The sequence below is a fragment of the Xyrauchen texanus genome, chromosome 20, assembly GCF_025860055.1.
Source record: "Xyrauchen texanus isolate HMW12.3.18 chromosome 20, RBS_HiC_50CHRs, whole genome shotgun sequence".
Lineage (NCBI taxonomy): Eukaryota > Metazoa > Chordata > Actinopteri > Cypriniformes > Catostomidae > Xyrauchen > Xyrauchen texanus.
The window spans coordinates 27,455,385-27,482,932 of NC_068295.1; the positions used below are offsets into that span (position 1 = coordinate 27,455,385).

The 27,548-nt window shown below is 38.0% G+C and overlaps 1 protein-coding gene across 5 annotated transcripts in view; it reads right to left on the reverse strand.

Annotated features, from left to right (window-relative positions):
- LOC127660754 (centrosomal protein of 170 kDa-like) overlaps positions 1–27,548 on the reverse strand; it is a 53,562-nt gene that overhangs the window by 2,589 nt on the left and 23,425 nt on the right. Inside the window, exons 4-18 of one of the 5 annotated variants that reach the window (XM_052151155.1) lie at positions 27,142–27,223; positions 26,797–26,852; positions 26,386–26,557; positions 24,417–24,554; positions 20,385–20,840; positions 14,828–15,369; positions 12,355–12,456; positions 9,636–9,771; positions 7,606–9,129; positions 4,844–5,084; positions 2,820–3,000; positions 2,449–2,616; positions 678–766; positions 357–450; positions 4–55 (exon numbers count right to left, since the gene is read on the reverse strand). In XM_052151155.1, the coding sequence (XP_052007115.1) occupies positions 4–55; positions 357–450; positions 678–766; positions 2,449–2,616; positions 2,820–3,000; positions 4,844–5,084; positions 7,606–9,129; positions 9,636–9,771; positions 12,355–12,456; positions 14,828–15,369; positions 20,385–20,840; positions 24,417–24,554; positions 26,386–26,557; positions 26,797–26,852; positions 27,142–27,223 (4,033 nt within the window). Of the gene's footprint in view, positions 1–3; positions 56–356; positions 451–677; positions 767–2,439; positions 2,617–2,819; positions 3,001–4,843; positions 5,085–7,605; positions 9,130–9,635; positions 9,772–12,354; positions 12,457–14,827; positions 15,370–20,384; positions 20,841–22,425; positions 22,481–24,416; positions 24,555–26,385; positions 26,558–26,796; positions 26,853–27,141; positions 27,224–27,548 lie in introns of those variants that run through there. The other 4 variants (XM_052151157.1, XM_052151154.1, XM_052151156.1 and 1 more) reach the window with 4 other exon arrangements.

Genomic DNA, 27,548 nt, shown 5'->3' on the forward strand with positions numbered 1-27,548 from the left:
TACCTTGAATCTTCTTTTCTACCCTCTTGAGCTCTGTTAGTATAGAAGAAATGTCCTAAATGGCAAAAATACAAATTAAGAGGAGTACAGATCAACATCAGTTCCTTTGCTAAAGACATGAATTAGATTTGAAAGTTGTGGCAAATATAGTGCATATGGAGTACCTTTATGGTACTTTAGTTTGTGTCCTTTTTCTTTTTTTACATTTTTGAAGCTCAATATACTCAATCCTCATTTACTCTCATAGTATGAAAAAGAGATTTGTTAACTGTTCCACGAAAGAAAGAAAAAAATCATGGAGGTTTGGACTAATAGAATTGTAATTTTTGGGTGAACGGTTTCTTTAATGAACTTACCTTGTTTGTAGTTTTGGGAAGTGGAACTTCATTTTCAAAACAGAGTTTACTCTCAATATCATCCCAGTTCCTGTCCTTGTCCTTGAACAATATCCTTGAAAATAATAAATAAGAACTCAATCCCTGATCTCTAATCTCTGTCTGCAAAGAGTTAAATTAAACAATAAATGTCTCTGTGAATGAGTCGGACACAAAGGTCCAAATACAGAGAAGGAACAGATTAAATATATCTATGACATGATACTGCTCATTTTTGATTCTCTGTAATGTAATTTAATTAGATCAGAAATATTGTAGACATTTATTAACTTCATGACTGACCTGATTTTGCCTGCAGTTTTATCGACAGACTGTCGGATTTTGGAAGAAAGTTGGGAAACCGATGTCAGCAATAAACTGTCTAGCACGGCCTGTAAACGAAAAACACACATGACCAGGTCAAGCGATCGATTATAAAATTTCCACATAAGCAACATCCAGACAATAAACCGTAAAGGAATATTCCGGGTTCAATACAAGTTAAGCTCAATCGACAGCATTTGTGGCATAATATTGATTACCACAAAAAATTTTTTTACTTGCCCATCCTTTTCTTAAAACAAAAGCAAACATCTGTGTTACAGCGAGACACTTACAATGGAAGTAAATGGGGCCAATCTGTAAACATTAAAATACTCACCGTTTCAAAAGTTTAGCCATAAGACAAACAATATGGGTGTTAACATGAATTTATTTCGATAAAATCGCTTGCTAACCTTTTCTGTGTAGAGTTAGAACCAATTTTACAATTCATTGCCAGTACGATGTAATGTCAACAAACCCTACACTGACTGTAAAAATGACAATTTAAAAAAACTTTACAGCTCAAATAATACATGAGTTTAACAGAAGAATTAATGTAAGTGCTTTTATAAAATTATAAGCTTCACATTTCTGCCTTTCAAAAACTTTGCCCCTTTCACTTCCATTGTAAGTTCCTCACTGCAACCTAAATTTTTGCTCTTTTCAAAGAGGAACGAGTGAAAATTATCAACATTATGCCACAAATGCTGTCGATTGAGCTTAACTTGTATTGAACCAGGAATATTCCTTTAATTATAATATATCAGTATTTATATCGCCAGACTAAACTGAAAAATATATCTAGACCCGATGACACAATTTGTGTACAAAACTGAACATTCATGATAAGAGAATGGCTGAGGAAGTTTGGAATGAACCACTACATCCTCACACGGTTCTACACCAGTACTGTAGAGAGCATCCTGACTGGCTGCATCACCGACTTGTACCGCAACAGCACCGCCCTCAACCGCAAAGCCCTGCAAAGTGTGGTGTGAACTGCCAGAAACATCATCAGAGGTGAGCTTCCCTCCCTCCAGGACATATATACAAGGCGGTGTGTGAAAAAAGCTCAGAGGATCATCAGAGTCTCCAGCCAACCGAGTCATGGTCTGTTCTCACTGCTACCATCAGGCAGGCAGTATCGCAGCATCAGGACCCGCACCAGCCGACATCATGACAGCTTCTTCCCCCAAGCAATCAGACTTTTGAACTCTTGATCTCTCACGACCAATAATCAGCACTGCACTTTATTAATCTTACACTGGACGGTCATAAATTATATTCTCTCTTAACACCACACTGGCAACTGACAATCAACCAGCAGCCAGAATGTCAGTACAGCACAATACAACCTACTGTATATTTTATATATGCTATATATACTATTCTATTTTTATTGTTTATGTGTGTACAATATTGTGTGTATTGTATACTGTACATTGTATATTATTATTTATATATTGTGTTGTGTGTAATTATGTGTATATTAGATATGTAAATTATGTTGTGTAAATCTGATGTTTATTGTAAATTGGTATATGTCTCATCACTGTCATGTGATGCTATGTTGCTCGGAACTGTACCCAAGACTTTCACACACTGTTGCACTTGTATATGATTGAGTGACAATAAAGTGATTTGATTTGAATCTAAATCAGCAGCTAGACAATAGGTCAATATGAAAGCAGCATTTATAATCTTAAATATAAACTAATCTGAAAGTTAAAAAGGTTCATACCGGTCTCACCTCGTCCCGGTTCCAGGTACGTCTGCGCAGGGCCGTCTGAGGGTCAAGGCTGTCCGGGGCTCGAGGACGAAGCTCCACGGGTCTGCCATTGACCTCTGAGGTTTTGGTGTGAACTACAGGAGGAATCTTCCTGAAGTTTAGACTTTCATCAAAAACTCTCTCAACCAGCTGCAGAAAATGATGATGGAAAAACAATGAAAAACATATGAGGGTAAAATTATCGAGAACAATTATAAATTTTTCACCTAACCTAACAGAAGTTTTAATGGCAGTTAGACCAGGTCCAGTTTGGACCAGCATTGAAATTAATTCTGGTTTAAGCTGGTATTATCAGCAGGGAGAACTGTGTTGTAAAGAGCAGTAAGGCCTACCTCCTCCCTGGTGTCGATGGCAGAGCCTGGCGTGGTCGCGGCTGTGCTGACCGTGGTGCTGGGGGCGGTGCCAGAAGAGCTGACCGAGTCAATCTCGCCTGCAACATCATGGATCTCCCGTGCCAGGATGGCCAGATCCTTGGCGAGGTCCTGGCTGATCCTGCGCACACAGGGAAATAACCTGTAAACTTTCAGATGGGTGTCTGAAACTAGGGGTACACAAATACACATACATCATGCAAAATAAACCACAAAAATCACATTAGGTAGTCCCTACAAATTTCAATCACATGCACATTTATGCAATCCAACATCAAAGTAATCAACTGAACGAATGACAACCAGTACATGCAACCACTTATACATGCTTAAGACATCAAAAATGTATTTCTACCCAGTTAGTTATGAATCACAAATTTGTATATGCTCCAATTCAGATTTAGGTATTTTCTTTACTGTTATTTGGTCGTTGGAAGGCTTTTTAGTCTATGGCAGAATAACCATAAGGTGGCAGTATTGCTAAATGAGCAGATCACAGATTTGGCAAAGAGTCAAATGTGGCACAGACCTGTTGTTAAAGATGCACTAAGTATTTTTGTTTTATGTTTAGCTGGTCCATAGGACAGTGGTACTGACACCTATCGGCTTATATGCAGCATCAAGCAAAAGGGTCCAATTAGAGGGGGTTACCTAGATAAAGTTGGTAGTATTCGGATGGTCATATGATCTCAACCATGAGTGGAAAACAACAACATGAGTGATGACTGGAGTTTTCATCTCATGTGAGAGGTTATCATTTTAAACAGTATCATGTTTCTTTACTAGCACTTCTCTAAAGTGGAAAAAAGGATTATGTGCACCTTTAAGCAATTATAAATGTGTCTAGTTACTCAACTGTGTGTCACTTAGAGAAATCAATAAAAATAAAAAAAATACATGGGTGAATGAAAAGTTAAGACAATAAAATGACCAAATGTCAAAATGAATACGAAAAAAGAAAAGTAACTTATGTGAAGAAGACAGAGAGAGCTTGTGATCAGCTAATATTAGTGTGCCCTGCAGCAGTAGATTTGAACACAATCTCTTTGTGTTTGTTGCAGCTTGTGACTAATGCAATATGAGGACATCTCCTGAGATGACTGGCTATGTGCCTGGTTAAACATGTAATATCACAATAGAGTGGATAAATTAAGAAATTTAGAGACAGTCTTACTAAAATGATCTATGATTTTTAACAGGTTTTCTTTTTAAAGGAATATTCCGGGTTCAATACAAGTTAAGTTCAATCGAGAGCATTTGTGGCATAATGTTGATTACCACAAAAAAATAAAAATAAATCCATCCTTTTCTTAAAAAAAAAATACAAGTAAGCACAAATCAAGGTTACAGTGAGGCACTTACAATGGAAGTGAATGTGGCCAATTTTGGAGGGTTTAAATGGCAGAAATGTGAAGCTAATAATTTTATAAAAGCACTTACATTAATTCTTCTGTTAAACTCATGTATTATTTGAGCTGGAATTTATAAATTTTTTACAGTAATTTCGGGGTTTGTTGACTTAAAATCATCATGGAAACAAAGTTGTAAATTTAAATGTAACTTTACACAGAAAAGGTTAGTAAGCAATTTTATCACACTTAAATCATATAACATGCATATTGTTTACGTCTTGTGGCCCCCATTCCCCCTTTGTAAGAGCCTCCTTGGAACCCAGAATTTTTTATTTTTTTATTTCATATAATTTGATTCCACATATTCTGTTATGTCTATTTAATATGCTGTATGGAATCAATAAAGATTGTTAATAACAAAATTCCAAAAGACCATGATATTCATTAAAATATCTTCAGTTGTGTTCCACATAAGATAGAAAGTCATACTGGCTTGGAACAACATGAGGATGAGTCAAATATTACAGAAGAACCATTTCTTTGTTCGTAATTTATGAAAAACACTTTTACACTCACAGACATCATATATGAATATGTCTGTATGTAGGAATAGGTCATAGAGTTGATAAGTACCTGGCAATCTCCTCGCTGTGGGCTGTCCAGTCTCGTATGTACTCCTCCTGTTCTCTCATCCTGTTCTTTAGGAGGAGGCCTCCAGGGCTAGCCGTGACAGGAGCGGGGACACCCAGCTTGCTGGTGCGAAGGGTGGTGCCAGGCCTCAGCCGAACGTGTTTGGGAGAGTTACGGTTGGAGCCAAACTCATCTTCGGATGTAGAGGCATATTCAGGAGGCAGCCGTCTCCACCTGTTACTGACTTAAAGGAGAGAAAAGTATGAAGTATCTTTACACAAATACAATTAATAATGAAAAACATTTTATGCTTCATGTGAATTGGTTAGATGTGTTTACATTTCATCTCCAAAAGGAGTCACCTTTGGGAGTGGTTATGAGTATTTTATGTCAAATCCATTGTCAATATTAGAAAAATAAATAAATAAATGATCACCAAACTGCTTGCATCTGTATTACATGATGCAACAAACACACTTCTTCAGTGTCTTCTTCCCCATTAGCTCAGTTTATGAACATAACTTCTAAATAAAATTATATCTTAACCATATTTAGAATTATTGCATAAGAAAACAGTTACCTTGTCAGAGTATCTATTTAAAACAAATTTTCATATTATCCACCACAATGATAAAACAGTTCCCATCATAACCTTGTTTCAAATGTGGATGGAGCAAAGATTGGTGTATTTATCATTATGCAATCCTAAAAGTGTTTTTAGGATTAAAATAACAAAAACAAAAAAACACCCAGCAAATCTCAAAGCAAACGGTTATGTCCAAGGTAAATCGCACCAGCCAAGTGATGAAAAGGCCTTATTTGGGAGGTCGCTCAAAGGAGGATCAATTCTAGGTAAGGTTTACCCACGAACTACAAAATTGGTATACTTCACACATACAGTAATCCCAGGTTGCTCAAGGAAGAGTGTGCCTAAAATTAAAATTCCTTGTTAGTACCTCTTACTCATTTGAATAAGTAATTGTGGTGTTGTTCTAAGCTATTGCCACCAGGGGGCATCTGTTCAAAAACAACTAACCCTCAACTCTTATTGCTCAGTGCTTGCATCAGCATATGAGAAAGCCACTTTTCCCCTGATTTTTGGCATTAATTGACAAATTTCGGAGAAATCCCATTAACGTTAATTATTACTATTAAAGTTCACTCAAAGCACTGATTCTACAATCATGTCTCTACTCTAAAGCACTTAGATATTTGAATAATAATGCAATCTGTTTAAAGATTTGAGATCTCGCTCTCTAAATGTTTAATTAATGGGATAGCGAATGAGCTGAGTGCCTTGTCATCACTGCTGTGGCTGATTAAAGGAAATTAGTGTAAAATTATTAAATGAGTTCATGTATGCAGAAGGAATGCATTTAAAAACAAGCAAGAAGCGGTTCTTTCTGAGTTTGAGGTTATACTGTTTAAAACGTATTATATTTTCTGTATCAGCAGTATTTAAATAAATATTTTTGAGCCAGACACACACACACACACACACACACACACACACACACACACACACACACACACACACACACACACACACACACACACAGCCCAGAGAAGGTACAGTACCCATGGGCTCCTCCTCTGCGAGAATACTTTCAGGGAGAAGTTGCAGGATTTCTGTGTAAAATGAAATCTTTTTAAATATCACAAGCATGCAGAGGCATACATTTACAGTCAACATGACAAATGACACCACTTTATTATACACGAAACATCACAAACAACCATTGCAAATTTTGCGAAAGGGGTAGAACGTTAACATCTAATTTTAAGCTAAGATCCATCTGCTTTTTATACAGCTCTGTGAGATTCATCATACAACCAAAAGACTTTGGTGACATGTGTTATTTAATTTGTTTAAAGTTAAAGGTGCTGTAAATGATTATAGTCATTCTAGAACTTCCCCTAGACTTAGCCGTTGATGTGCCACACCCCCTCTTTCCAAACCCCACACCAAAGTCTTTTTAGCAAGTCCACCCACTTTTGGAATGCCTCCAGGCAGCTATTTTTTATAAACGAGTGTCATACAAGTGCAGCTCCTAACTACTTGAATGAGGAAAGACCGAAATCTCCAAAACGGTTGGTCAAGATTACGATAATAAAACATATTTCAAATCAGCAGTAAAATCTAGAATGGCACCTATTTCAATGATATCTGACAGATAATAAGGACATTTTCTGCATGTCTATTAATAAAAAAAAATCACTTACTTCACCTTTAAAATACTTTCTAGCCCAGCTTAGAAGGAAGAGACAACCATTAATAAGCTATCCATTGGCCAACCAATAGGAGATCAGAAAAGAATTTAGGAAACTTGTCTGAAAACGCTCACTATATTTACATGACCAGTTATAATTGAGCTATGGCTGGTTCATGTGTAATCTTCATCTGTCTCTTTAAGTACACAAGAAACAATGCGTAATTGAATATTTGAAGGAATACGGAACATGTAACCCATCACTTGTCTTTTGGAGCAAGCACACAATGCTGAATAATGTGAGCATGTTGGATGATGCGGAGCAAAAAACACATTATCTAGGTCTGTTTGTCCGACTTCGCAAAAATCTGACTGTTTACATTATTGTTTTAGTCTGACTGAAATCAAACTTTGAAATACACCCATACACACAATGCTTTGATCTGGTTCAACTAGGTTAGCAGGATATAAAAAATGTGTCCAGGTTTTCTTGACATTTTCTACCTTTCGACATCTACTTAAGACTGTTAATTTTATTATAGTTTTTCCGCTTACCTGATGGGATACTGCTGACAGGTGCTGTCTTCGGCTTGGGATCCGTTAGCTTGGAGACACTATTGGCCCGCATGCGTGCAGTTAGCTTGCCATCCGTTGCTTGCTGATTTGTACTCCTCAGTCCCAGGCGAAGGGCTGTCTCCGATGACACACGGGCTGCTGTGGTCCGACTGATCGTCGCTTCTGAATCGCTCCGTGCTGAAAATGAACCGAGTCTGGTTCGCCGAGGTTGCGCAAGCATGTCAATGCGTGACTGCGCCTTCCTTCCCAATGGCGGTTTAGAAGTGGAACTGGTGGTGGACACCTCAGATGCAACTGAAACCCTGTCTGCATCCGCCAGGTCCGTGTCCGACGTGTCCCCGAGTCGAGCCCTCCGCAACAGGGACGCCCTTGTAGGACGGGGTTGGGGCAAACTCACACCGGTCTGTTTCGTGAGGGATGTGGTGCTACTGTGCAGAGTCTTGCTGGGCTTTATGGACTTTGCAGATTTGTTAGTATCAAGCTTGGACTGCAAGAGATCATCAGTGGAGGTGAAGTAACCTTTGGTGAGTGAGCGACTAGTATACATCTCCTGGTCAGAGGACAGGATGTCGGAAATGGCTAACGAGGACGTCTGGTCATCATCAGTGAGATCCTGGGATGGTTGGCGGCCACGCGAAGCTGTTTGCGCTGACCGGCGAGCATCTGAACGGCTTTCTGTAGTCTTGGTTTTGGTCTTCTTCTCCAGACGTTCTCTCGCACTGGTCGTGGTTTTTGCGGTAGTGCTCGCATTGCTTTTCTCTCTATAAAGGCTGCTAAGAGAGCGACGCTTCTGCACAACCTTACGATCACCATCAGTTGCCTGGCTGACCGTGCTTGTGTCAATATCTGATTCCGGGGACAAAGGGCATATGGGGGGACAGCTAGGTGCCGCTGTTGAGCTAAACTTTTTCTCATCACGGAGCTTGGCTTCCAGGAATGCCATGACAGCTTCAGTGTCTTTGAGAAGAGTCGCCGTGTCCATGCTGCCCACTGAGTCACTACGATCCCTCCCACTGTTCTGCCGATTAATGCGAGGAATCAGTTCTATGGGTACGTTACCGCTGGGCTTATCAATGGTAAAGCTGCCCTGCCTTACCAGTGGCTTCCCAGATCTCTCCCCATCACTGACTTTACTCTTGTCCTCGGAACGCCTCCTGCGACCTTCCTCAGTTCCCTCTCCATTTCCCAGGGAGCGTACAGACGACTTGGAGGATGACTGTTGTCTTGTTTTCCCATCCTGCTGGAAGGACTTCGCTTGGCTAGACATGTCAGACTCAATATTCTTTTTATCCAGAGTGCCAAGGCACTTGCAGTCACCTTTATGGTCCTTCACATAGCCAATTTCACTGTGGCTTTCTTTTTCCTGGGGTTCTGTGTCTTGCTTCTCACCGATCTCAGAAAGCTTTATCTTCTCCTCTGTGGGAAGCTGGGGAAGAGTTCTTCTCTTACGCTCAGCTTGGCTGGAAGTGGTGGATCCAGTGCTCTTGATAGAGGTATCAGCATCTGAATTGTAAGACAGAACATATATATATATATATATATACACACTGCAGTAGGGTTGAAAATGTGGTGTTCATTTGTGAAAGATTATTCTATTTTGCATTTTTGTAATGTAAAGATTTTTTCAATTACAAATTGTGTTATAAGTATAACAATTTAAGTAAAAAGTTTAATCAAAACATTATCTTCAGAATTTCTTAGTATTTGGAATGTCCCCTTTTGCTTTAATGACAGCAGAGACTTAGTATGCACTCCACAAGTTTAAGCAAAACCTGGTGATCCATGTTAGCCCAGCATGATGTGGGAATGTTCCAAAGAACATTTTGTGTTTCAATGGAAACTTGAAGTTAACATGGTCAATGCAACATTTGCTTATTGGATTAGTGACCAAGACTTAAAAGATGTCTTTTTTTTATTGTGGACCCACAGAACAATGTGATATGTATACAATATTGTTCAAAGAGCAACAGGTGACTACAGCTGTATTTTAGTGAAATTAAGCAAGTTACCTCGCTCTTGATGGATAAAAGCTGGCGGTTCTGCTCCAGATCCCTCTGGGTCTGTTCTTGTTTGATTAGCAGCTAAACTGGCCCACTGTGAAACCCAGCGAGGGCTGCCAACTGCGATAGAATCCTCCACAAGTTTCTACAATTAGACAGAAGTAAAAATGTAACTCTATTCATTACTACTTGATATTCATCCCTGCTTGCCTTCGCTGTTCCAGTATTGAACTAGAGCTGATGGCATGAGGTAATACTTATCCAACTACAACTCACAGACATTCAAAGAAGTCTCACCAGATCATCAGTCATTAAAACAGGGTTGTGATACATGGGCTGCTACATGAGATGGACTCTGTATTAAACATATGTTTAACAAATCAAAAGGTATGTCATTTGCAAACCAATTGTGAAGGTTGCCAATACACTGAAACTTTCTTCTCACGATGTTTGCATTTGTGCATTTAGTGCATTAGTACACCACCAGTAAAAATATAATTTGGTCACCGATGCTAACAAACAGAAATAATTATTAAAATAAGGCATCAATAATAAGTGTCCTCATATTTCAGCAATTTCTTCAATGTTTAAAAACACAAATGCAGACCTACTTCTTAGGGATTCAAATGCTTTAAAGCTGTCTTAAAATTGATGAGTCAAGTATCGTAAAACTAGATATTTACATTTTCAGAAGAAAATGTAAATGGTGCTTGCCCATGCAAAACTCTCTGCCTTGATACTACGGTGTTGCTATGTGGTTGCTAGGGTGTTGTGGGTGCTTGTTTAATAGTCCCAGTTCAAAGAGCCCAACATCAACTCTATCATATTCTAGTCCCTAGACATGGCAGTTATTGGTCTCTCCTTTAATGTAAGTCTATAGGATATTTTTTCACCCATGTTAGAGTGAAGACTGGGTGTAAACATGGTCCCACTGCAAGAATACAAAACAAGGACTCTATTGTATCCTTTTTCTTGTCTGTGTCTGTGTGTGTGTGTGTGTGTGCGTGTAGATTGCCTTAAGGCAGAAAGAGCACTACAACCCATTTTCCCTAACTGGGTCTCTCAGTAAATGGTCAGCGAATGAAGTGACTGACAAAGATTAAGCACAGTGTCGGTATTTCTGCGAGTCACTTCCATGCAACATAAAACTAAATCATTCAAACTAGAATGTGAAATGCAATATCAACTACGGTAGGTTTTGTTCAAGTTCAATCTGCAGTTTTATGTCAACAGCATTACGTCACCAAAAACAAAAACACTTGATTATGAAAACCTATAATTGTTGCTTTGACAAAAAACAAAAAGAAAAAAAAGAAAAAGGGATGACTAGGTAAATTACATGACAAACACATAATAAAAAGATAGAAAATTAACTGGTGACAAGCATTGACACAAGAAAGCCATCTTAGCTTGCAAAATTGTTTATTCAAAAACATTCATTTGCAAGATACTGAAAATGCAAACATCAGGCTCTGTAGTGCCAATACACTAGAAAAAGTGTTTGATGGAAAAAACATTCCATTTTGAGAATGTGGAAAGAGCCGGGACAGTTTGAAATCAACCCTAAAAGGAAATTTCCAAAATCACAACAGGACCAGCCTCTATAAAATTCTTATTGACTTTGTTTACATGGACACCAGAAAGTGGCTTATTGCTAGAAAGTGAGTTATTGTAAGAAAGCAGCATTTCAGGTTGCATGCACTGTATAAGCTGCATACATGTGGATTAACGTAATTTCCCCATGACGCTTGTTTATATAAGGCACATGGTATTCAAGGAGTTGTTGCTGTGTTTGTAACCTTATCTTTCTATTGCGACCTGCAGAGGAATTGCACTGCAATAGTGGGGTTTCCCTCCAGGATTCCCCCAATGTATGAGCGCATATGTAATGTTAGACAGCTAGTATGTGATAGCTGTGCAGTGAGTAAACTTCACTCTTCTGGCCTTAAGAGATGCACAAGCAACCGAAGCACGTCTGTCTCCCATGCAGGGGATCACCGGTTCGAGTGGGACACCGGTTCGAGTAGGACAGGTGACACTGGTGCTGTGACCTGGATGGGAGTGAGGTTTAGGGGGATGAGTGTAATGGTAGCCAGCTAGTACGTGTAAACCTCTTCTGGCATTAAGATATGCACTAGCAACCGAAGCCATGGCTTTTATAGCCTCTTTGCGTGCTTGACTCCCATGCTGGGGATTGCCGTTTTGAATTCAGCTCGGGGCAGGGCAGGCAGGACCGGTGACACATAACTTGAATGTGAGGGACTATCAATAGTTAACAATGATGTGTATAAATGGGTATATTTTATTGTGTGTGCTTTTCCCACTATATATGAGAAATGTTGAATTATTTCCGCTGTGTTACTTGTTGTTGGGCTCCATCCTATGATGTTTGTTATCCATGCTGTTCCCCCATTAGAACGGCGCGTATGTTTAACATGGCCACATTAAGCTGCATTCTCTGTGAGAAACCTAGATATGTTAAACCGGTTTCTCTGTTGTAAGGAAATCGGTGATCTTGTTTACATGACTTTTCAGAATGCTGCTTTCAGCAAAAACCCTGGAATAAACAGTTCTCAAGTGAATGTAAACATAGTCAATGTCCTCTCTCAGATTATGCATCTCTTGCAATGCACTATCCCCATTGAAATCAAAACATTTGCGGTGTTTTCTGATGCAGTTTTCTTATTATGTAGAATCAAGTTATAAAAACAATTGTGACTGGCTTTACCTCAGATACTGCGGAGCTGAGCTTCTTATGGTCCTTCCCTTTCCCACCAGCTTCCTGCTGCTCAGGGCAACCAGAATCCTGAGAGTTCTCCACCCCAAACACCTACACATCACAAAACACATGTAGTAGATTCAAGAGCTGCTTCACTTGTCTGCAAGCTGTGAGACAATGGCAGCACCTAAGTGGCAGAAAGGGTTCAAATAAACACAGTTGCATAGATTCCAAGGCAACAGTTCCATGAATGAGTATTAAATGTTGTCAGCTCAAAGGAAACACCTCTAACACAGGATCATTTTTGTCCATCCCATTGATCATTAAGATATCTATCCATCTATTCCTCCTGAATAGATGCTGAAAATGACAAAATGCATGGCATTCTGATGCTGTTTGTGGTATTTTGAAATGAAATGCACAAACAGTCATAAACACTCTGTAAGTAATAGCACACAGACATGGTATTAAAAGGCAAAGCTTTAAAACTCCCTAAAGGTGAAGTGAATAATGGAAGAGTTGATTGGTAGCCCACATGAGGGCTATTATAAAGCCATTAGATAGAGCTTCACAGCAAGAAGCACTCAAACTGCTTGATATTCAGAGAGGGATTTCCACTAAAATAAATGCAACAGTCACAAAGCACTCAAGAGAGCATGTTGAGAATCATTACAGAGCTGACAAGGCGGCTCTGATACAGCATTTAATTTGAACAGAACTAAGACCTAAAAACTCAGCAAGCTCTGGTGTTTCATTTAGGACATACAAATCTATGCTGATAAAAGTAAAGATGATTTTTTTTTATCTATACTGGAACTGTAACTAGGGTTGCAACGGTATGAGATTTTCACGGTATGATAACAGTCTCAGAAAATATCACGGTTTCACGGTATTACACAATTACTATTATCAGTGAAAACAGAAGGGTTATTTATTTATTTATTTTTGAGCAAACACTTTATTATAATTTAAACTTGAAACCATTTATTTTATTGAAGTATGTGTAAAAAAAGTCTCCCTTTTGAAAATAAAATAAATAGAAAAAATAAGAAAGCTAACAGAATTATAATAAACAGAATTATAAACATGATAAAAAATAGCATGTAACTATAACATGTTATGTAACTAAAGCATGTTAGCATAGCATGTTAAATTAACTACTAAATGAAAAATAACATAAGCTGTGTGAGCTTTTGAAGTAATGTCCTATGATTATTAACAATTAACATATACTGCTTCATTATCTTACTGGTTCTCAACTGGTTTTGCTTCAGGACAGATTTTACATTGGAAATCAAGTGTCGACCTACCATAGATTAAACATAACCTATTTAATGTATCCTGGGTTGCATTTCCTTTTATGTTGCATAGTTTTGTTCATGGTTTTCCAGTACAAGGACATGCATCAAGTGACATTATTTTTGTTGATGATGTCAACAACAAAATCTACAGGAAGCGTTCTCTCCACATTTTTAAAAATTGAAGAGTATATTTACTTATATGAGCCCATTATTATCCTGTTTGTTAACTAATATTTATACACATATTACACAGAAGGAAAGGCTCATCATTACCATGGTTAGGTCAGTGTGCTAGTCTTAAATAACAGTAATACCCAATAATAATAAATTAACGTATTTATGAAAAATAAATGCCAGCTGAAACACATCTTGAAACTTTAACTACAACTGCCACTGTTGATATAAAATGAGGTCTAATAGATTCTACTTTTAGATTATTTCAAATGAAACAAACATTTTGTCAAAGTTACTTTTACTCATGTAAAATCCTGAAACAAATTTGTAAAGGTGATGGTGTGTAATTATTAATTTACGATAAATGAGCCGCGGGCCACATTAAACCATGTGGAGGACCTGATCCAGCCCACGGGCCGTAAATTGCCCATGTCTGCTTTAGCTGCTTGCCAGATTATCATTAAATCTGCCTCGGCAGTCCTAAATAGTCACTTGGGCGGCCGCCGAATTCTCTCTGACATTTTCTCGGCTGCATGTGTGTGTGTGTGTCGCAAGTTGACGAGTGACAGGCAGACAAGGAATAAAGGAGATACGCACGCGTATGTGAGATTCTCTGTCTGGTTGCATTTTTTTCTCAATACCGTAGATAAGCAAATGTACATGGTATAATAACCGTCAATTTTCAAATCGTGGTATACTGTGAAACCGGTATAACGCTGCAACCCTACTCTAAAGGTTTATAGGTGATACGTCTGATTTATTCAATGTCAAAATAGCTTCACCTATCCTAGCTTAGAGTCAACTGTAAGTAAACCATTTGTGGATTGATTACAACCAAAAATGTTACACACTCTTTCAACACATTCCTCTATATGTTTGAGTGGACAGTGCAGCCCGTCACAGCAACATTCACTCAACCAGTGGTGTGAGTTTGAATTGGGGCTATCTCTATACATTTAACATTCAGCATTATGAAACAAATCTTTCAATTAATTTTTTTTCTGTACCTTATCGATCATTCGGCGTGCCTCCTCTTCCTCTGGGTTGTGGTTATCCAGTTCAATGGTGTATGTGCCTTTGTCACTCTGATCATCATCTTGTTTCTGGGCCTCATCAGTAGGACTGGGCTGACCAGTACCGGCAGGGCTCTGCACCACATTTTTCTCCTCCGACCTTTGCTTGAGCAGAAGTCGAGCAGCAGTGGGGGCGAGTGCTGCCAGTGACGACGACATGCCCTTGCTGCCATCCACTGCCGTGGCGATAACCTTAGGGTGTGAGGGCGGTGTCGGGCAAAGTCCCTCCCCTGCTACTCCTCCAAGGAGCGGTGTGGTTTGTGAGAATGAGTAAGAGCGCCTTTTGCGAGGGTTATCCTCATCATAGAACTCAATCATAAAGGCGGTGCGGCTCACAGTGCCCGAACCATCTGTTTTGACGCGCCCCACTCCTGCAGCTCTCAGACGCTCCTCCAATGCAGCGTGCCGCTTGCTGCCAAAGCGCAGCCCCAGCCCGTTCTCAGAATCGCTCTGTGTGCCATCCTCGTGCTTGCTGCCTGTATGCGAAGATGATTGTCTTATTGGGTCACGGCAAATCCAACAACAAAACAGAGTAGTACATTCATCTTAGCATGTAACTTTAGAGGTAAATCTAACCACAGCTAAAACAAAATCCCCCAAACAATTCACCCAATGTTGAAAGCGAGAGGCTGTGTTGGAAGTTACTGCTGGACTGCAAACCTGGCTTAGTAGCAGGGCACTAATTAAGCCTCAGTTTGAGGAGATGGAAGAAAGTCGAGAAAATAAAAAGTGGAGGAGGGGGTCGTCTATTCGTCAGCTTAGTCGGCTGAGGAAACAGCATGCAGTCAGAACTGACCGCCTCTGTTCGGGGAGGATGGGAGAAAGTATCACACTACTCCAACAGCGACCTTTCATGCACTAGCCGTGAAACAAAGCAGCTCTTCTGTATCACACAGCATGTTCTTTGAATGAGGAGAGCTGGCCCCACCGGCCCTCTATGAGTCAGACTGCATTTACTTTATCTAGTCTGATAAACACATATTCACAAACACAAGTGCAATAATCAACTTTCATTATTGTTTCACAGTATTTAAAGGAATAGTTCACGCATCCTCATATTGTTCCAAACCTGTATCACTTTTTTTCTTCTGTGGAACACAAAAGGATAGGGTTGGCATTTTTCAAAAAATGACCAAGGACCAATCCTTAGACATTCGGCCTAACATCTCCTTAAGTGTTCCACGGAAGAAAGAAAGGTTTGGAACAACATGAAGGGAAGTAAATGAGCACAGAATCTTCATTTTTACATGAACCATCCCTTCAACGTGCTTTCCAATCCAATGTATCTCAATCTCCTTCTCCAGGTCTCCAAATTCTTTATATTCCCTTCAATTTTGTTTTGCAAAGTGCTTTTCACAATACATATAATTTCCAAGCAGCTTTACAGATAAAAGAGTCTTTAATGCAAGCCAAAGGCAACTGTCAAGTAAAATAACTTATTATGATAATTACATAAGGTTAACATAAGTTGTAATGATTATAAAATGACAATAAATTTACATTTGTCAAATACTGTCTTGCCACATATGTGCAATGCCGCTCATCTGTTTACGAAGTTATTAAATAATTAAACATTTTAGAGAGACATTGATTAAATCGTAAAGACAATGATTAATCTGCAATCGTCCAATCTAAAAGATTCCAAACAAGACACTTCCCACCTCACACACAAAACAAGCCCTTGAACAATATAACAAATATCTACCTCACCAGTGGACAATTAAACCAATGATTCAACACACCAGGTGACTCTGATCTTGCCCCATAAAACAAATAGCAGCATTTCAGTTTGCAAAACGCAACCACGCTAACAAACACAAGCCCAGAAGCACGAAATGAGCCACGCCTGGGACAGGATAGACCACATAGTCCAACAGCCTTCATCAATTATCAGCCCTGAACATGTACAGCTCACACATGTGGACTTTTACCAGTCCTGTCAGCATTCCACTGGTTGCAAAGCACATGCTCCTCATAATTTAGCAAGCTAGGCTGAGGTCAGTGGTCTTTCTTGTCCCCAAAGCAGAATGAAGAAGTATTTACAATAAAAGAAATGTCATACCGGAAGGACGCATCCCATGCAGTCCACAGAAGGAGATTATGTTTTTGATTTTGCTAACTAAACTGCTGCTTAGATTAATCGATAGAATGGAAATCAATGCAGTTCTGCCACTGCGTAAAATGAGTTCCTTAGGAGAATTTAAGGAGAGAGTGGAGCGTTAACCACATACTGTATGCTAAGCTCTGACAGTGAATATAAGGAAAAAAAGGATTTTAAAAGTGCTATGTGGCAGCTAATCCTCTGGAATGGGAAATGCAGCTGACACTACAGAACTCATGTAATGGCTGGTAGAAGAGTTCAGTACAGTCTGCTCATGTCATGATTACTGAATGCCTTTAACAACAATGACAAATTCTGAAAAATCTAAAAGACCCCAAGAAATCACTTGACGAGCCCAGTTTTAATGTCCCTGTTGAGACATTTCCAATTGAAAGAGAAAGTTTGGGGCTGGACTTATCGAAGGGCTCATCTCTTTTTTTATTAAAATACCAATAAGCTTGAGTTTAAGTCACAGCCATTAACCGTGATTTGGTTGCAGGTGGTATTAGCAGAAAGGACATTCTCATTGGACAAAAAATCTGTGTAGTGCATAACAAGTTAACAATATCTTTTATCCGTTTTCTAGCAAAAGACTGTGCATTTTAAATGCAAATATCTGTTGAGACTAATGATGTGCGGAAAGACTAATTTCACTGACATTTAAACAAAAAATTTGAAGTCGACTAGTCTAAAAAGAAACCTTCAGAAAACATAAAAAGATATGCGCTGAAAAGTTGGCCGTATTTCACGACATGCAGTTGTGCGTTAGCCATTGATTTAATATGACAGCTATTCAGTAAAGTACATTACCCAATAACAGTTGAGATAAAATAATACCTAATGTATTCAAAACATGATGTGTACACAGAATAAAATATAGTTTAACCCGTTAAGCAGTTGGCACCTCGTTGAAAATAGCCTTCATCCCTAATCAGAAGATTAAAACAAATTGGCATACTTAGCCTAAAACAGTCATTTTCTAGGCTACTTACTCTAAAGCTTAAATTTTTTGATGAGCAAAATTAACACGTCAACATAGTCCGGTGAAAGATGGCAGCTGCTCCAGATATACTCTTTTTAAATAATATTTGTATTATTAATTATATTTAAATATGTAACATTATTATGACAGTAATTTAAGCGCAGCTTCTGTAAAAATATAAAACCAAACGTAAATGTGTAAAAATGTTGATCAGTTTAATGGGGGGAGATATTAACCGAAAAGTAATTCCAGTGTCAACTAGCAGCATCAGAACTGTTTGGTCGACTAGTCTCGCACACCCTAGTCGATACTAAAATAAAGATTTAATTATACCAGTTTTTGACCAGATGGTCAAAATGCCAGTCAGATGCGGTATTAATGCAAACAAAGGCAAGTGACGGCAAAAAGGTGGGACAAAAACAATCAGGTATGTGTCAAAATGTCAGATCAGAGCATTGGACCTTACATTGGCTGTCAAATCAAACAGCAACATTGGAAAATAATCAACATTCACTGATAGGACTGGGTAAATATATTGATTTTTCGATGCATTGCCATCTTCATTTGAATGATCTCAATATCGATTCTTAAATCCCAAGATCTACATTTTACTATATGCACAACTGCGAGCACAGCAATGTGCTCCCATATGAAACCAAATTTCTTGCTATGCAACAAAAATTGAGAGTTAAAGTTTGATTTGACTCGTTCTGTGTAAAGTGTGTCCAAGGAAGAGTATCTAATATCCTTTTTGTTCTTTATAGTTATTTGTTGATCAAAAATAACACACGCACACACAACATTTAATTCTAATCATGAATAGCACGGATGAGGTTAAGAAGCAATTCGAATCCACTCTCATTAATATGCACTCATTTGCAGAACTGACGGTTTTCTTAAAGAGACAGTACCGATTTTTAGCATGTGTTACAAATAAATTTTAAAACGTGTAAATATTATAATTAATTTTTTATTACTGCTCTTAGGTAACATTATTCTTACTTGATACTTATACTTACTGATTATTTGAGAAACACTTGAAGGAAACAATTTATTATTTTCATTAAAAGGTGCTCTAAGCGATTTTTTTCATGGACAATTATGCAAAAAAAAATGTCCTACACCCTGAAAGATATTAATGAAACAAGTGTCGTAAGATATCTCACCTGTCTTTGTGACAGCACTTGACTCTGTAAACAGTAAATAAAAATGTGTCTGCGGACCAAGGACAATGACGCTGTCAATCATTTTGCGTGTTCTCATAGTGTTGTAGTTGCACCAAATTATTGAGGCTTACTGACATTTTTAAGCCATGTTGCTGATAACAGTTGTCAGTTGAGGGTGCTATTTTGCTGCTGTTGTTGGTTTTAATAAAGCTAATTTGTTATCATTGGAGTGGGGGGTTTTGGAAAAAGGGGGCATGGCTAATTCAGCAGCTCAGTCTCGTAGAATTAGACTGGCTAAAATTGCTTACAGCACCTTTAATATTTTAATTTTTAAATGGGTTAAAGGAATGTGTTCAATAGCATATTACCTATTTTTGTAGTTGTATCAAAACTGGAATCAAGAATCGTGACATTTTACTCTTATTGATACCGACTACTGAAATTTTGTTTGGGCATGTGGTTTGTGTTCTTAAAACAGCAGCTACCGGTAATTAAAAGGAATGGATGGCTGTGATATTACAGAGATTTAACGGTGTTATTTGTGATTTATTTTCAATTTATACATTTTCAAGAAAACACTGCATGAATCACTGCATGACTCCATAGCACTGCTCATGTACACATTTACAAAGCTGAGAGGATAGTTTAAATGTGGAACAGAGTTATTATCTTAGGTAGCGTCAAACTGACAAACTCTCATAGCTATTTTATTTCCTTCAGGGCTCATAAGATAAGGCTCTATACTCAGCCTCTTTCATTTGCTTATCTCTTCTGTGTGCAAATGATCCATCTGAAAAGGATGAAACATAAGTGCAGGAACTCTCTAGGAATCATTTTAAAAGATGCATGTACTGTATAAGTCATTTAATTTAGAATTTACAATCAATATCTTCCTTTTGGCTTTAAGAAATTAAGTTTAGAAGGAATTACTACTCTAAATATTGGCACATTAACAAGGAAAACATTTATTTGGTGATGAATACCACAATGATTTACTAACTGGCTTTTTAACTAGCACTATCAAGCCTTTACAGATGATCCAGAAAGCTGCAAAGTGTCTGGTCTTCAAACTGTCAAAGAGGTGCCATGTCACACCCCTCTTGGTCTCTCTCCACTGGCTGCCTGTAGCCAACAGCATCAGATTCAAGGCCCTTATTATTCTCATTTGTATGTCACGTTGGACAAAAGCATCTGCTAAATGAATACATTTAATATACTGTAAATGTAAATGTAATGCCATACCTTTAAGCCTATTGAGATGGACAGGCACATCACTCTTGATGCTTTTACTGTCTTCTTCTGTGGACTCACGCCTCACTAGAGGAGGGTCATTCTGGGCGAGCCAGTCTGCCACCTTAGTCTCAGAGGCCATAATGGCTGCATGCAGGAGGTCTTTACCCCCAACGTGAGGTGATTTTTTAGGCCGTGGACGAGACACGTGATCTTTAATGGTGACCTTCCCTGGGGAAGTGTCGTCAAACTCGATGGTGAATGAGGTGTTAGCCTGTGCGGCAGCAGTAGTGCCTGAGGCAGCTTTTGAGGCCCCAACGCCCTCAGTGTCCTTTGTTGGGATCTCATGGATGCTGTTCTCTTCCATTTGTCCCTCCTTGCCGGGAATCTCAAAGTAGCTGGTCTCAGTGCCTACAGATCCCAGACCATTTTCCTTTGATTTATCAACCTGCTTGGCCTCTTTGCTGTCTGTGGGTTCACAAAAACATGCAAATGAGAACCACTTTCTAGGATTAAATCGCCATGTTCTGTTGAGATGTTGTTTTTAGTAGTTTTGGGTAAAAAGAAAAAGAAAAAAGCAATTTAATAGGTGTGGGTGAGAAACAGTACAATATCTAAGTCCTTTTTTACTATCTCCAATTTCACTACAGTTAATATCAGTAGTAATTACTACCTACTGGGCAGAAAGGAGAATTTATAGTAAAAAGAAAGACTTAACCCACACCTATCATATGTCTTCAGAAGGCATGGAATAAACCACTGGATAACTTTTATGCTGCCTTTATTTGCTTTTGAGATAGTCTTCTAAAAATCTTTGTTTGTGTTCAGCAGAAGAAAGTTAAGACATATCTGGGAAAATGCACAATCAAATTAGTTTCCGACTGTTTACCTGAATCACTGTTTAATGTCTGTCACTTGACAAGAATTGGAGCTATGGCCAAAGTTGTCTTAAAAACTTAATTTGCTCATGACGGATGCTTTTTCAACCTAGGCACAATTCTAAAACTGTAATTAGAAACAACCTGCCTACTTTCACACTGCCACTTAATTTCATTTTTCATAAATTATTTTCATTTCATTTTTTTTTCTCACAGTTTGTTAGTTTCACTTTTGAAACCAACACAGACATAAAAAAATTTTTGCCAGCAATTATGTTTGGCTTAGGCATTTAAGATGATCCACTTAAACAGTTTTGTTTATAGCACAGCATTTAATTCAGAGGAGTGACTTCGGAGCTAATCTGAAGAAATAGCATATCAGTAACTTAGTAAATACTCTATTGACAGCAATAGATGCAAAAGCCCTTTACAGGCACTGTAACAATTTTCAAACATGACATCATCATCTGCAATTCATCTGATATATTATGTCTAAGAAGTTCCACATACATTTCCACAATTACTCTTTTTACTAAATGTAATTTACCAAAAGGTATACCTATGTCATCCGCTCCCTAACACAACCTATCAGAATGCAGCTGAAACTTCCTATTTTCTAAAATACTTTTGCACTTCCTCATAAAGGAGATGACTCGCCCTCAGCCACCAAATCTCTGTTAGACTACAAAATACATCCAGTAAGTCAACAGGAAAGCACTAACCAATAGAATTCCCATCAATTAGTAGAACTTATGACAACACAACTCGGGTTCTTGTGAGGAACACTGTGTAACTAATTTTAACCCACTAAAAATAAACCTTGAGTTTAATTGCATCTTTTATTTGTAAAGTAAAATCAAAGTGGTGCAAACTGTAATGATAAGTTTATTGCGGTTTTTGACAACTTTGAATTGAATTACTGATTAACACAATCAAGTTCTCTGAACTCTGAAAACTCTAACTGATTTGTACATACTCAAATAAAATAAAATACATTTAAAGTTAAATGGATGGAAACAGATGTTGTTTTTAAACAGTGAGACAACATTCTCAATTAGGATCAATTATTATCACAATAACTCCAACTTCCCAATAACTCCAAGAAACCAGAAAATGTATGCATATGTAAAGAACTAACATGAACTATTATAATAAATTAAACAACAAAAACTCACCGCCAAAGACTTACAAATCTAACATGTGTGGTTTCGTCTGCGATGAGTGGTGCTGTTGTCACAGAGGAGAAGGCAAACACGCCTCTGTGACAATGGAGATGGAGGGGGCTGGGCCTGTCTACAAATGAACCTATTCACTTCTCAAGGGATATGGTTCCCTTTACATTCTCTTCCTCTTCCTTTCCTAAGCTGGGCTGCAAGTTTCTGCCTTCAAACAACCAACCCCTACTGCAGTCTAAAATAGCACTGGGAGGTGATGTCGGTGTGCACTTTGATGTGGTGGACTACTGCAAGAATGATTTTCTCTCTGTGTGACATCATTAACATTTATTATGCCTGATACAAATAATATGGATTCATTAAAGCCTCTGCAAACAAACGGAGTCTGTCCTCTCTTTCTGTGTGAAAGACTGTAAGGTTTTGTCAAACAATGCCATTCAGTGTGCCAGCGCAACATCTTCAAAATATATTAACCCAACAATCCATCAGAAATGAACAAGGCTCCTTCTAGCAGTAGATTTTGTGTGATTTTTAAACAGGGCTGGTGCTGTTTTGTCAACTATAAACATGGTGCACATTACAGAGAAGGAAACCTGAAATCACTCATGTTCATGGCTATTTTTGCCAAATAACTATTATTATACTGTGTGGCACATAGTTCCCCCAAAAATGAAAATGCTCTCATCATTTGCTCACCCTCATGCCAAACCAGATGTGGTTGAATTTCTTCCTTCTGCTGAAAACAAATGAAGATTTCTAGAAGAATATTTCAGCTCTGTAGGTCTATACAATGCAAGTGAATGGAGAACAGTCCTTTCAAGCTCCAAAAATCAAATAAAGGCAGCATAAAAGTAATTCACAAGTCTCCAGTTGTTAAATCCATGTATTCAGCAGCGATATGATAGATGTGTGTGAAAACAGACCTATATTGAAGTCCTTTTTTACTGTAAATCTCTACTTTCACTTTTACATTCTAAAAGTGAAAGTGGAGATTTATTGTAAAAAGGGTCAAAATATGTATCTGTTTCTCACCCAAAGTGACTGCATTGCTTCAGAAGACATTTATTTAACCACTGGAGTTGTATGGAAGTTGTATTATTTTTATGCTGCCTTGATGTGAATTCTAGAGCTTGAAAGGTCTGGTCACCATTCACTTGCATTGTAAGGAATACAGAGCTGAAATGTTCTTCTAAAAATCTTAATTTGTGTTCAGCAGTAGAAAGAAAGTCAACCACATATGGGATGGCATGAAAGTGAGTAAATTAAGAGAGTTTTCATTTTTAGGTGAACTATCCCTTTAAACGACGCTTCATGATTTCCAACAAAGGAATAACCATAGGCTGCACATACATGAATGAATAGTGTCACTGCCATCCATCTGAGTTTGAAAGTTTTTGAAAAATAAACACAATAAACTAGATTTTTACATTTTCTGAAGAAAATATTTGAAGGAGAACTTTCTAATTGTCCTCAGAAAATCACAATATGGCTGTTCTTTCTTTGACAAAAAAATAAGACTCTTTTATGTCAACTTGTCTGGTTTGGTGCCTGTAGCAAACATACGATGTCCTGCTGTGGCAAAGCCTCAGTAATCTAAAATCCCATTACTCCTATACGGTGCAAGTTAATGGGATTGCAGATCCCTGGATCAAAAAACACTACAGCATGCCAGCTTCCACTGGTAGCTCTTATTGTACGCTCTTTTTCCGGATTAAATGACAAACAATTCAAACTCAGTTTTGGACAATTGTCCTCTTTGGTGTAGCTCTTCTCAAAATTGGTTTGTACAAATCACCTCATAACTGTTTAACAAAACAGCTTGTGTAATAAATTACTTATTCTCGCCCACATAAGGACAAAATAACAAAGTTTGGGACAAAAAGCTCCATATATTTTACTAAAGGTGAAGCTCTTTTGGTATTATCATTAGATCATATTATAAAATCTTTTGAATCCAATGCTAACGAGTGTTTAAAAGGATTTTGGGATACCTGTCCCACTGCTCTCCTGCTTCTTTCCAGATGTTTTATTCTCCTGTTTAAAAGAATTCTCGTCATCTGCATCACCATCACCCCACCAGGATGGCTGTCCATACAGTGGAGTACCCCTGTGCATTGCAGCTATATCGCCTGTTTTAGAAATGACAATATATATATATATATGATTTAGTTTGCTTTGAGGACACAAGGGTTAGAGTAAATACAATATACATACATAACTGTATGTAGTTTGTGTATACTTCCCAACTTACTATTCTTTTCTCCAATAAAACATGCTGTTTTACTCTCTGTATTAAAAAAAAAGCTTACAAATCTAATTTGCTTGTGTCCACATGAAAATAGCCATAGAAGCTGGCATGGTGTTAAGAAACATACAAACAAACAAAACAAACATTTGCTATGCGTTTAAATTCAAATATGGCACTTTTTTTTGTATCACATTGTCAATGCCAAATGCCATTAGTAACTGATATGCAGTACGGCAGTTAGAAAAATGACAATTGAGAGCTGCTGAGGAAGGGAGGAGTGAATTAAAACAAAAAAATTCTAGCTAACTTAAGACTACAGAAGTATAGCACAGTATAAAAATAGTATTTTGGAATATAGTACATGTCATATGGACTAGTTTTAAGATAATTTTATATTTGTTCTGTCCTGTTTGGAGCTTAACAGCTTTGGTTTCTATGAAATGTCGTTGTGTGGAAAAGAAGAGCATGTACATCTTTCAAAATGTATATTTTTGTATTCCACTGTAAAAATAGCAGCATGCAAGTTTGAAATGACATGAGGGCGAGTAAATGATAAAAGAATGTGCCCTGCACACATATGTATCTGCAGGGGACAGTGGAACTCTTGCACAATCCTGACAATTAGCAGGATAAAATAACCAGGTGGCAATGAGATAAGAGCCCTTGTTAAATGCCATCCGCCCTTGACATTCTGATGGCTGGAAAACAGTGGCATGGGCTGTTCCCTTCCCTATTATTAAATACCCAGCACTTTACAACAGGGCTGTACCATAGGTCTAATTACATAAGGTAAAACATAGGCTACATGTGAGGGACATGGCTTCATTTAGATGGGTTATAGCTGTGTGAAATTAGATTTTTGTACACATTTCCTGAAGAAAACGTGAATGGAGCCTGCTCATACAAAACTCATTGCCATGATGCTAGGGCACTATGGGTGATTGCCAGGGTGTCGTTATGCTGTTGCTAAGATGTTCTCAGTGGTTTTTAGCTTGCTGCTTGGTTGTTCTGGGTGGTTTCTAAATGGTTTCTTACTGTCCAAAATCAAAAGAGCCCCAAGTCTCTATCATATTATAGCCTCTAGATACCCTTCAGTGTAAGTCTATGAAGTTTGCACACATTCACAAAAAAGTTTGATAATTTTGAAAAGCAGTAGCAAAGTTCTCAAAAGCTGTCATCAACTGTTCTATCCCTGGAACTGTGCTCACATTTCAGTCGTCTTCAATTGTCCATTTTCCATTACAAAGAGCCAAATAGCCATTTATGCCTTTCACACTTGTCACATGTTTTTGCTGTTTGCTATAGTAAATTAGGATGAGAGTTAATGGTTTTGTTGAATCCCACCCTAATGCTTGACCTCAGTGAGATGACAGAAGGTCACGTACACCTGCTAGTCAGATAGAAATAGACAATGATCATTTGTTAGCTAGCTCTATTCTGAAGAGGACAATGGTTTAATCGGATGGGGCACAGCAATGACTAATCGAGTATTAGTCCTATTCATTTATAAAGAGATAATGTCAGGATAAGCAACATACAAAGGTACAAAGAAACATCAGAGATAAAACATGAGGATCAAGACCAATTAAGTATGCAAAAATGTATCTTTGTCTGAAGTTAAGTTCTCACAACCTACTAAGTGTCTAGAATGCTTCAGATGCTAATATGATTATCCATAACTTGTACTCTGACATCACCAAGAAGGCTTTCACCTGGCATCTTGTCATCTCCTTTAATAAGTTCTGCAGGTTTGACTGTTGGCTCAGCAATGGGCTCTGCGGGTTTGGATGCTTTGGGTTTGCCTGGGGAGGACTTGGGTTTTTTTAAGGGCTCTGGGAAGGTGGGCTTCTTGCCCAGCTGGAGTTGGCTGGTGAACTTCTCATGCTGACAGAAAGGAGGGAACAAAGAGAGAATTACACACTCAGAGCCAGAAACCTGTCATCATTCATTACTTTGTAAAGGTAAAGAAAGATACACTAAGATAAGCAGAGTAGATAATTGTTAATATTACATTGTACGTTGGATCTACAAGTGTCAATGTCTTTAAAAATTGATGAACCAGCATATTGTCAACTATATTTACTGATAGAGATATAGTGTTTGTGTTAAATGAACACACATACCTTCAGAGCCTCCTCTGGCACATGTAGCTCTCCTCGCACCACGGTGAACAGGTTGGTATGTGAGTCAGGTTAAGGAAGACAGCCTCCTATATTGCTAACATAATACTTGGGTTCGCACATACACACAGGCAACACCCACAAACACTAGTGCATCAAACCAAAGTATCTCTAGGTCTTCTGTTTCTTATTTGTTCTCTTTGTTATACACATACACATCAACTTTCCAAATTAGGAGAGAAAAAAAGCCATTAAATTCCAATAAATCAAGGACTTGAAAGATTACAAGTAAACACTAAATTATAAAGGCTTAAAGATAAATTAGCTAATAAGAAGTGCATTGAAGGATATCATATCCAAACCTTAGTTTGTCATCAATCTTCAGAGTGATATACATCTGTTCCTGGATTCTGACATCATTCACAAATGTCTATAATAAAGAAAAAACATTTTTTTTAAAAAGAATCAAATTTCAGTGAGCTGTTCCATAATACAACATATGCAAAACTCATCTAAACATGATAAACTTAACAATGAAGATAATTTCTAATTCATAATGTATGTATTTTGGGATTTTATGGAATCTTTAATAAATCAAAAATCAGAGAAAATACAAACAAACAAAAAACTGAACCAAACCAAAAACAAAACTAGACAAACAAGCAGAAAACAAAACAGTCTTTTTTCTCCCGATTTCTAATCTCAAAGAATTATACTTTTTTACAGGCCAATATTTCGTGATCCTGGGCACTGTT